General features: G+C 40.3%; 1 protein-coding gene across 1 annotated transcript in view; it reads left to right on the top strand.

Annotated features, from left to right (window-relative positions):
- The window catches only part of ZCWPW2 (zinc finger CW-type and PWWP domain containing 2), an 81,879-nt gene that overhangs the window by 60,761 nt on the left and 9,000 nt on the right, over positions 1-12,118 (top strand). The window contains exons 5-6 of the mRNA XM_007460462.1: positions 9,206-9,258; positions 10,341-10,405. Of these exons, the coding sequence (XP_007460524.1) occupies positions 9,206-9,258; positions 10,341-10,405 (118 nt within the window). The remainder of the gene's footprint in view (positions 1-9,205; positions 9,259-10,340; positions 10,406-12,118) is intronic.

Here is a 12,118-nt window from a genome sequence, read left to right as displayed (position 1 = left end):
TCTAGTTCTGTGAAAAATGCCTGTGGTAGTTTGATAGGGATTGCATTGAATCTGTAGATGGCTTTGGGTAGTAGAGTCATTTTCACAATGTTGATTCTTCCAATCCAAGAACATGGTATATCTCTCCATCTCTTTGTATCATCTTTCTTTTATCAGTGTCTTATAATTTTCTGCATAGAGGTCTTTTGTCTCCTTACGTAGGTTTATTCCTAGATATTTTATTCTTTTTGTTGCAGTGGTAAATGGGAGTGTTTTCTTGATTTCACATTCATATTTTTCATCATTACTGTATAGGAATGTCAGAGATTTCTGTGCATTACTTTTGTATCCTGCTACTTTACCAGATTCATTGATTAGCTCTAGTAGTTTTCTGGTAGCGTCTTTAGGATTCTCTGTGTATAGTATCATGTCATTTGCAAACAACGACAGTTTTACTTCTTCTTTTGCGATTTGGATTCCTTTTATTTCCTTTTCTTCTCTGATTGCTATGGCTAAAACTTCCAAAACTATGTTGAATAAGAGTGGTGAGAGTGGGCAACCTTGTCTTGTTCCTGATCTTAGTGGAAATGCTTTCAGTTTTTCACCATTGAGGACAATGTTGGCTGTGGGTTTGTCATATATAGCCTTTATTAAGTTGAGGAAAGCTCCCTCTATGCCTACTTTCTGCAGGGTTTTTATCATAAATGGTGTTGAATTTTGTCAAAAGCTTTCTCTGCATCTATTGAGATGATCATATGGTTTTCCTCCTTCAATTTGTTAATATGGTGTATCACGTTGATAGATTTGCCTATATTAAAGAATCCTTGCATTCCTGGAATAAACCCCACTTGATCATGGTGTATGATCCTTTTAATGTGCTGTTGGATTTTGTTTGCTAGTGTTTTGTTAAGGATTTTTGCATCTATGTTCATCAGTGATATTGGCCTGTAGTTTTCTTTCTTTGTGACATCCTTGTCTGGTTTTGGTATCAAGGTGATGGTGGCCTCGTAGAATGAGTTTGGGAGTGTTCCTCCCTCTGCTATATTTTGGAAGAGTTTGAGAAGGATAGGTGTTAGCTCTTCTCTAAAGGTTTGATAGAATTCTCCTGTGAAGCTGTCTGGTCCTGGGCTTTTGTTTGTTGGAAAATTTTTAATCACAGTTTCAATTTCAGTGTTTGTGATTGGTCTGTTCATATTTTCTATTTCTTCCTGATTCAGTCTTGGCAGTTTGTGCATTTCTAAGAATTTGTCCATTTCTTCCAGATTGTCCATTTTATTGGCATAGAGTTGCTTGTAGTAATCCCTCATGATTTTTTTTATTTCTGCAGTGTCAGTTGTTACTTCCTCTTTTTCATTTCTAATTCTATTGATTTGAGTCTTCCCCCTTTTTTTCTTGATGAGTCTGGCTAATGGTTTATCAATTTTGTTTATCTTCTCAAAGAACCAGGTTTTAGTTTTATTGATCTTTGCTATCGTTTCCTTCATTGCTTTTACATTTATTTCTGATCTGATCTTTATGATTTCTTTCCTTTTGCTAACTTTGGGGGTTTTTTGTTCTTCTTTCTCTAATTGCTTTAGGTGCAAGGTTAGGTTGTTTATTCGAGATGTTTCCTGTTTCTTAAGGTAGGATTGTATTGCTATAAACTTCCCTCTTAGAACTGCTTTTGCTGCATCCCATAGGTTTTGGGTCGTCATGTCTCCATTGTCATTTGTTTCTAGGTATTTTTTGATTTCCTCTTTGATTTCTTCAGTGATCACTTCATTATTAAGTAGTGTATTGTTTAGCCTCCATGTGTTTGTATTTTTTACAGATATTTTCCTGTAATTGATATATAGTCTCAGCGTTGTGGTCGGAAAAGATACTTGATACAATTTTAGTTTTCTTAAATTTACCAAGGCTTCATCTGTGACCCAAGATATGATCTATCCTGGAGAATGTTCCATGAGCACTTGAGAAAAATGTGTATTCTGTTGTTTTTGGATGGAATGTCCTATAAATATCAATTAAGTCCATCTTGTTTAATGTATCTTTTAAAACTTGTGTTTCCTTATTTATTTTCATTTTGGATGATCTGTCCATTGATGAAAGTGGGGTGTTAAAGCCCCCTCCCCTGAACATGTTACTGTCGATTTCCCCTTTTATGGCTGTTAGTATTTGCCTTATGTATTCAGGTGCTCCTGTGTTGGGTGCATAAATATTTACCATTGTTATATCTTCTTGGATCAATCCCTTGATCATTATGTAGTGTCCTTCTTTGTCTCTTCTAGTAGTCTTTATTTTAAAGTCTATTTTGTCTGATATGAGAATTGCTACTCCAGCTTTCTTTTGGTTTCCGTTTGCATGGAATATCTTTTTCTATCCCCTTACTTTCAGTCTGTATGTGTCTCTAGGTCTGAAGTGGGTCTCTTGTAGACAGCATATATAGGGGTCTTGTTTTTGTATCCATTCAGCCAGTCTGTATCTTTTGGTGGGAGCATTTAATCCATTTACATTTAAGGTAATTATCAATATGTATGTTCCTATTCCCATTTTCTTAATTGTTTTGGGTTTGTTACTGTAGGTCTTTTCCTTCTCTTGTGTTTCTTGCCTAAAGAAGGTCTTTAAGCATTTGTTGTAAAGCTCGTTTGGTGGTGCTGAATTCTCTCAGCTTTTGCTTGCCTATAAAGGTTTTAATTTCTTTGTCAACTCTGAATGAGATCCTTGCTGGGTAGAGTAATCTTGGTTGTAGTTTTTTCTCCTTCATCACTTTAAATATGTCCTGCCAGTCCCTTCTGGCTTCCAGAGTTTCTGCTGAAATATGAGCTTTTAACCTTATGGGGATTCCTTTGTGTGTTATTTGTTGTTTTTCCCTTGTTGCTTTTTTTGTTTGTTTTTTTTTGTTTAGCGGTACGCAGGCCTCCCACCGCTGTGTCCTCTCCCGCCATGGAGCACAGGCTCCAGACGCACAGGCCCACTGGCCATGGCCCACGGGCCCAGCCGCTCCATGGCATGTGGGATCCTCCCAGACTGGGGCACAAACCCATGTCCCCTGCATCAGCAGGCGGACTCCCAACCACTGCGCCACCAGGGAAGCCCCCCTTGCTGCTTTTAATACGTTTTCTTTGTATTTAATTTTTAACAGTTTGATTAATATGTGTCTTGGCATGTTTCTCCTTGGATTTATCCTGTATGGGACTCTCTGTGCTTCCTGGACTTGATTAACTCTTTCCTTTTCCATATTAGGGAAGTTTTCAACTATAATCTCTTCAAGTATTTTCTCAGTCCCTTTCTTTTTCTCTTCTTCTGGAACCCCTATAATTCGAATGTTGGTGCGTTTAATGTTGTCCCAGAGGTCTCTGAGACTGTCCTCAGTTCTTTTCATTCTTTTTTCTCTATTCTGCTCTGCAGTAGTTATTTCCACTATTTTATCTTCCAGGTCACTTATCCGTTCTTCTGCCTCAGTTATTCTGCTATTGATCCCATCTAGAGTATTTTTCATTTCATTTATTGTGTTGTTCATCATTGCTTGTTTCATCTTTAGCTCTTCTAGGTCCTTGTTAAATGTTTCTTGCATTTTGTCTATTCTATTTCCAACATTTTGGAACATCTTTACTATCATTATTCTGAATTCTTTTTCAGGTACACTGCCTATTTCCTCTTCATTTATTAGGTCTGGTGGGTTTTTATCTTGCTCCTTCATCTGCTGTGTGTTTTTCTGTCTTTTCATTTTGCTTATCTTACTGTGTTTGGGGTCTCCTTTTTGCAGGCTGCAGGTTCATAGTTCCCGTTGTTTTTGGTGCCTGTCCCTGGTGGAGGGGACTAGTGCCTGTGTTCTCCTCGAAGAGGCTGGATCTTGTCTTTCTGGTGGGCAGGTCCACGTCTGGTGGTGTGTTTTGGGGTGTCTGTGGACTTATGATTTTAGACAGCATCTCTGCTAATAGGTGGGATTGTGTTTCTGTCTTGCTAGTTGTTTGGCATAGGGTGTCCAGCACTGTAGCTTGCTGGTCGTTGAGTGAAGCTGGGTCTTGGTGTTGAGATAGAGATCTCTGGGAGATTTTCGCCGTTTGATATTATGTGTAGCTGGAGGTCTCTTGTGGACCTGTGTCCTGAAGTTGGCTCTGCCACCTCAGAGGCACAGCACTGACTCTTGGCTGCAGCACCAAGAGCCTTTCATCCCGATGGCTCAGAATAAAAGGGAGAAAAAGTAGAAAGAAAGAAGGAAAGAAAGAAGATAAAATAAAGATAAAATAAAATAATTAAAATAAAAATAATTATTAAGAAAAAAAAATTTTTTTAAAGAAAAAAATCGGGGGCTTTCCTGGTGGCGCAGTGGTTGAGAGTCTGCCTGCCGATGCCCGGGACATGGGTTCATGCCCCGGTCCCGGATGATCCCACATGCCGCAGAGCGGCTGGCCCCGTGAGCCATGGCCGCTCAGCCTGCGCGTCCAGAGCCTGTTCTCCACAAGGGGAGAGGCCATGACAGTGAGAGGCCCATGTACAGCAAAAAAAACAAACAACAACAAAAAAAAAATGGACAGATAGAACCCTAGGACAAATGGTGAAAGCAAAGCTATAGGGACGAAATCTCACAGAAGCATCACATACACACTCACAAAAAGAGAAAAAGGGGAAAAAATAATAAATCTTGCTCTCAAAGCCCACCTCTTCAATTTGGGATGATTTGTTGTCTATTCATGTATTCCACAGCTGCAGGGTACATCAAGTTGATTGTGGAGCTTCAATACGCTGCTTCTGAGGCTGCTGGGAGAGATTTCCCTTTCCAAAGCTCCCGGGGCTTTGGATTTGGCCATGCCTCTGTGTGTAGGTCCCCGGAGGGTGTCTGTTCTTCGCTCAGACAGGACGGGGTTAAAGGAGCAGCTGCTTCGGCGACTCTGGCTCACTCAGGCCATGGGAAGGGAGGGGTGCGGATGCGGGGCGAGTCTGCGGCGGCAGAGGCCAGTGGGACATTGCACCAGCCTGAGGCACGCTGTGCGTTCTCCCGGGGAAGTTGTCCCTGTATCCTGGGACCCTGGCCGTTGCGGGCTGCACAGGCTCCCCGGAAGGGAGGTGTGGATAGTGACCTGTGCTTGCCACAGGCTTCTTGGTGGCAGCAGCAGCAGCCTTGGCGTCTCATGCCCGTCTCTGGGGTCCGCGCTGTTAGCCGCGGCTCGTGCCCGTCTCTGCAGCTCCTTTAAGCAGCGCTCTTAATCCACTTTCCTCGCGCACCAGGAAACAAGAGGGAAGAAAAAGTGTTGCTTCTTCAGCAGGTCCAGACTTTCCCCCCCGCCCGGACTCCCTCCCGGCTAGCCGTGGTGCACTAACCCCCTGCAGGCTGTGTTCACGCTGCCAACCCCAGCCCTCTTCCTGCGCTCCGACCAAAGCCCGAGCCTCAGCTTCCAGCTTCAGCTTCCAGCCCTGCCCACCCCGGCGGGTGAGCAGACAGGCCTCTCGGGCTGGTGAGTGCCGGTCGGCACTGATCCTCTGTGCAGGAACCTCTCTGCTTCGCCCTCTGCACCCCTGTTGCTGCGCTCTCCTTCGCGGCTCCGATGCTTTCCCCCTCCACCACCCGCAGTCTCCGCCTGCAAAGGGGCTTCCTAGTGTGTGGAAACTTTTCCTCCTTCCCAGCTCCCTCCCACTGGTGCAGGTACCGTCCTTATCCTTTTGTCTCTGTTTATTCTTTTTTCTTTTGCCCTACCCAGATACGTGGGGAGTTTCTTGCCTTTTGGGAGGTCTGAGGTTTTCTGCCAGCATTCAGTAGGTGTTCTGTAGGAGTTGTTCCACGTGTAGATGTATTTCTGGTATATCTGTGGGGAGGAAGTTGATGTCCGCGTCTTACTCTACGCCATCTTCCCCCAAAGCTCTGGTTGGCACTTTAATCTTGGACTTCCTAGTCTCCAGAACTTGTCTTCGTGTGGTCACCGTCAGTGACTGCTCTGGGACCTCAACTTCTCCCCAACATCAGGGGTCTCTGCTAGTGTTGGAGGGTCTCCTGCAGAGGCAGGGGGTGGCTGTGGCTCACCGTGGGGACAAGGACACTGGCAGCAGAAGTTCTGGGAAGTACTCCTTGGTGTGAGCCAAAAAAAGGTTTTTAATTTAGATGAATAGTGGCTTAAGGAAATGGGCTATATCAAGTCAGTTTATGCGGATTATATTAATCTGATATAAACACAATTATAGATTTTCTGTCCTTTGCAATAAAAGGCAGTTCTCTTATTTGCCATTCTAGTCCACAATGCTAGTTATTTTTTTTTCAGTAAATGGCATATGCTGTCTATACATACATCTCTTTGTTTTTATGTCCAAGAAAAGAATTAATACTTGCTTTGTTTTCTTTAAAATCAGTGACACTTGTATAGCAATATATTTGTGTGGATGGGTGTGGGCTAGATCAGTGCCTGGAAAACTGTAGAGTCACCTGAAGAGCTTATTTAAGTACAGATTCCAGGCCCCACCCACAGAGTTTCTGATTTGGTATGCATGGGATGGGCATGAGTATTTGCATTTCTAACAAGCTCTCAGATGTTGCTGATTCTGTCATGTTGTGGCTCTTGTTCTGAATAGCATTGGACTGGACAACATAGGAGAATCAGCTGTACAACACAGGAAGAGAAGGGGAAGAGATAGATTAGATAAAGTAATCTTTAGTGTATACTTGTACTGGGTTGGATAGTAGCCTCCGAAAGATATGTCCACCAGGAACCTCAGAATGTGACCTTATTTGAAATAAGGATCTTTGCAAATCCTTTGGGTGAGGATTTTGAGATGAGCTCATCCTGGATAATGTGGGCCCTCAATCCAAAGTGTTCTTATGAGACAGACATCTATCCTTCAGAACTGTAAGACAATAATTTTCTGATGCCTTACCAAATCTGTGGTAATTTGTTACGGCAGATTTGGGAAACTAATACACTACCAAAGTCCAACCATATCAAAGTGCCAAGTTCCCTCTGTCATATGGTCTAAGGAAAAAGGGTAGAGTTCTGACACTGACCTGGTGGACTAGTATAACAATGAAACAGTGACTGAACATCAACTAATTGCCAAACACTGTTGGATACTTCCTGGCATGTTATGTAATTAATATTCCCTCAAATGCCTTGAGGTAGTTATTTTTTTAGCATTATTTAACAAAAGAAAACCCTGAAATGCAGAATGGTCATTTAGTCAGAAAATATTTATTAAGTGTCTACTTTATGCCAGGCTCTTGCTGGATGTTAGAGTAGTCAGTGACTTATGAAAGGTGATCCCGCTTGTAGGTGCTAGAGTCAGCGTCCAGATCCAGACCCTCTCCTTCCAGATGTAGTGCCCTTCTCCATCCATCATACGTTGTCAAAGGCTGGAGCAGGAAAGCACAGGGCATTTGGCAAATACTGACTAGTCCATTTTGGCTGCTATGGAGTATTTAACAAAGGAGAAAAGGAATTTATTATGACCAGCACAACTCACTGTAATTTATGGTAGTCGTCTAGCAGTATTTCTTTCTATTAGTACCTATAAAGCAGTTTTCACTTTGTTACCTGAATTTCATTTCCACTTGTGACCAGCCTTTCAATTCATACTCAAATATGCATGTAATATAAGCTGATCCTTAATAACAAGATAGAAATAATAGCGTTACATTGTCTTTGGAGATGTAGTTCAATGATTTAGACAACAGTATTTCTATACATATTTTTTACCATATAGATATATAACAGTCCTGGGAAAACTATTTGAATATTACCTTGAGGTTGAAGATCACAAAAAGAAGATCACTTACTCTTTAGCATCATAATAATATGAATTCCCTGAATGTTTCATACAAACTTCCCCTGAGTTATTATTAGGATATAATTTTTTATGAGAAATAAAATATCCCCTTTTAACTGTAAATTCATCAGTTTCTACTTGTAATTCTGTTTCTCTGTATATTTTAAGGCTAAGATTTTGGTATATACAGGTTCAGGACTATTATATTTTGGGGGTAGATTGTTTCTTTTAGCATTAAGTAATCTTTTTATCTCTGATTATGCTTTTTGCCTTAATATCTGCTTTTTTCTACCAGTAAAACTGTAGCAGTATTCCCTTTGTTAATAATCATTGATATATTGTATATACTTACTTTCAATTTCTCCATGTCACTGCATTAAAAAAAATTTTTACCTTCATTGAGATATAACTTATTCAGTCCTTTAAATTGTAAAATCCAGTGTTTCTTAGTATGTTCACAGTTGTCAACCAATACCACTATCTAATTTCAGAACACTTTTTCATACCACCAAAAGGGAACCTGATATTCATTAGGAATCGCTGCCTATTTCTACATCCCCTCAGTCCCTGGCAATCACTAATCTACTTCTGTCTCTATGGATTTGCCTTTTCTGGACATTTCAGATAAATGAAATCATACAACGTGGCGTTTTGTGTCTGACTTTTTTTCAACTTTTCACTTACCGTAATGATTTCAAGATGCATCCACGTTGTAGTGTCAGTACTTCACTATCACATATTATCTATCCATTAATGGATATTTGGGTTGTTTCTACTTTTTTGGCTATTATGAATAATGCTGTTATGCACATTCATAGTTTCATAATTATGACCAAATATAATTTTTTACATGGACGTATGTTTTCATTTCTCTTGGACATATACCTAGAAGTGGAATTGCTGCATCATGGGGTAACTCTACATTTAACATATTGAGGAACTGTCAAACAGTATTCCAAAATGGCTCCACCATTTCACATTCCCACCAGCAATGTACGAGGGTTCCAGTTCCTCCACATCCTTCATCTTGTCCTTGCTTAGACATTAAAACCCCAGTCCCAAGCCCTTTTGGCCCTTTTCTGGTATAAATTCTCTGTGGATCTTCACCATGTCAGTTCCCACCTGTACAGCTTTGCATTCCACATGTTTCTGGCATCTGAATATTTCTTTTTCTTTCTTTAAAGATCATATATGAATTAAAATTTAAAAGTAGTTTTACTTAGTATTTTTGTGTATTTGTGGAAGGTGAAGAAGGGAGAGTGGATATAGGGGGTAGGCATTTGTACTGGATGAGTCGACCATTCCTAGAAGTTGAGCAGGTCATTGGAATTGCAGTGATGATGAAGTGGCTGACTTAGAATTACATATGTTGTTTAGGGCTGGGGGCCAGAGTTTTTCTTCTGGGCTAACTTACTCAGACCATATAGGATCCATTATTATGCTGAACTCATCGTATCCCATATGAACTAACTGATCTTTTTGTGTTGTTACTTTACAGATGCAAGTTTCCAAAAATAATACTCAAAAGAAAAAGCCCAAATTTAGGAAAAGGTATGCTTTTTTAAATTACAAACTATTATGATAAAATTGAAATATATATATATTGGGTTTAATTTTTATATGACATTTCCCCCTCATTCTTAATTTTGTTTCTCTAGGGAAATACATTTTAAATTTTCTAAAAGAATTAATAAAATGATAAGTAGTAGTCTTAGAAGTATGGAGAAAGTTTTATGTTGGTACAAATGTGTTGAACTATAAGTTTCAAAGATTAATATCAGGTGAGCAACCAGATAAGAAGCAGGTTTTTAGTTTAAAAATAGGTAATGAAAACCAGAAATAAGCCTTTATAATAAGTCACTGATGACAAGTTTTAGTGTTTATCACTGAACCAGCCATACAGGTTATTTATTTTTTTAATGGATAGTAATCAGTGTTATGTGAAAAGGAGTCCTACTCAAAGACAAAGACTGGCCTAATATGACAGTCCTTCTCTTCTTCTTTGTCCTTTTTTAGAAGATGAATAATGAAATTTTTAAAAAGGACTTTCACTTCCTAATCTTGACACTTCACAGTAACCCCATCAAATAGATAGGGGTATATCATAATTATCTCCACCTAAAAGATGAAGAATTTGTGCCTTAAAGAATTTAAGTGACTTTCTCAAGATCTTCTGGTTAGAGAAAATGCGTTTGAACAGATGTTTTCTGACTCTAAATCAGCAACATGGTGTAGTGGGAAAAGCATGGATTTTGCAGTCTGACAGAATTTAGTACTGTCACGTTCAACCATTTTCCTATGTTGTCAAATTTCTTAGTTCCTCTGAGCATCATTTTCTTTATGCTCAGAATGAGAGTAACAATTACTTGGTAGGTTTTTGGAGGGAGGATTACACGAAAAAGGCTGTGTAAGGTGCTGGGTAGATTACTAGTGGTTTTCACCTAGTGAGAGCTCAGATCAGTATTATTTTGTTTTTCACTGCCTTACTTACTGTGTACAACAAAAAAGAAAAAGTACCCCAAGGTAGGAAATATATACTCATAATTTACAGTTACCAATGAATATGCATGAGCAGTCATTTAAATATACATGCTTGATCTTTTGAAAGTAAATCTGTCGAATTCTTTTTCTAGGAAAGCTATTTTAAAATCTTTTGAAAATGTTTGTTCAGATGATGCCTTATCAAAGGAAAACATGGGTATGTGAAGGCCTGTCCTGCTTTTAGTTCTTTTACCTGTACTTAATTTCACCAAATATAATTGTAGTCCTTTGAAGAAAAAAAAATGTACATGTATACATATATGAGAAACATTAGTGGGTTTTTGGTATTGATTTACATACTAGGGCTTTTCAGTTGTCTTCAGGTTTCTATTCCCTCGAATTAAATTTTCTCTGGCTTTGTCATATATTTAATTTTTTAAAATAAAGCATCAACAGTTGTGGGAGGAAATACCAGCATCAGTACGCTTCAATCCAGACTTATCTATTCCACATTTATTGGGGTCCTAGGGGTGCCAAAGGGGGAGAAGGAAGAAAAGCAGCAGCCTAGGGCTTCCAGCTGAATTAATTGCCATTGGAGTTAGACCACAGTAGGGAGAATGTCACCTGCAGGGAGAAGGTCTTCACTTTCAAAAGCACTTTACTTTTCCTACATTTTCGTTGGTCTTGAAAAGCAGGCACCTGCTTGTTTGCTAGGTGGAACTTTGGCAGCCATACAAAGAGGTTTCAAAGCCAGTTAAACCCAGAGAAGTCATTGTGCCACACTCCCTCTCCTTGAAGCCACCCCCAGATCCTACGGGGCTCTCATTTTCATTGGCTAAATACACCATTTGTTTTCAGTCTCAGTAAAAGAAAGGAAAGCAGGCAGAGGAAGGACGAGGTAGTTTTTGTGTGTGTGTGTGCACGGTACGCGGGGCTCTCGCTGTTGTGGCCTCCTGTTGCGGAACACCGGACGCGCAGGCTCAGTGGCCATGGCTCACGGGCCTAGCTGCTCCGCGGCATGTGGGATCTTCCTGGACCGGGGCACGAACCCGTGTCCCCCGCATCGGCAGGCGGACTCTATACCACTGCACCACCAGGGAAGCCCGAGGTAGTTATTTTTTAAAAAGAAATTTCTTTGGTTCCTCTCCTAAACCACTACAAAATTCTGTTGTTTCTATCTCTTAAACTTATTCTGCTACTGCTTTCCCGCTATTAAGGTGCTTTTTTTCTTTTTTGGTTATTTTGTTCCTTTGCCTCACATGATCAGTTCAGATATTCCTGTAGAAATATCAAAAGTCATTTTATCCCTAGGCTGAGTTACCACCAGGTGACCCTGATACTACAGCTGGATCCTTCTCTCCAACTAGCACAGGATCCTACAGAAGAAATTCATGGCTGCCAGGAATCCACTGACTGGAAATGACTCTTCCATGTAAATGAGTGAACACATCTCAGTAGTCTTCCACTAAAGGGAAGCCCTGTCAGTAGTCTCATGTTCTGTATGGCTCTGAAAGTCTCAGTAGTTAATTGTTAAAATAGTTTACCTGATCAGTGTTCCACTCCTCAATCCCATTTGAACTAAAGAACAGAAACATCTAGTCTTCTGTGTTCTTTGTAAGAGCTGACTACTTCCTGAAAGAGTAGTTCTTTTTCAGTAGTTTGTACCCTCCTCAAATTTTTTACCCACTACCCATATTTCTGTGGATCCCTTGATGCAGGCCTCTGAGATCACTCATTTCTTCTTAGCTTAAGGTAGGATCAGTCCTAGATCGAGCAACAGAGGAAAATTATACCGTCAGATTCGTGAGTCTCCACCCCACTTTTGGACCCTCTTTCCTTATGCTCCCAGGTGCTAATGTGTCTCCTGTTAGTCTACTGCCCCAGCTGTGATATTCCATTATGGGTTTTATGCTCTACAGTTGCTTCTCTC

The sequence above is a fragment of the Lipotes vexillifer genome, unplaced genomic scaffold, assembly GCF_000442215.2.
Source record: "Lipotes vexillifer unplaced genomic scaffold, Lipotes_vexillifer_v1.1 scaffold351, whole genome shotgun sequence".
NCBI classification, from domain to species: domain Eukaryota; kingdom Metazoa; phylum Chordata; class Mammalia; order Artiodactyla; family Lipotidae; genus Lipotes; species Lipotes vexillifer.
Note: the sequence above shows the minus strand (reverse complement) of the source record. Positions and strands in the feature narration are given on the sequence as shown.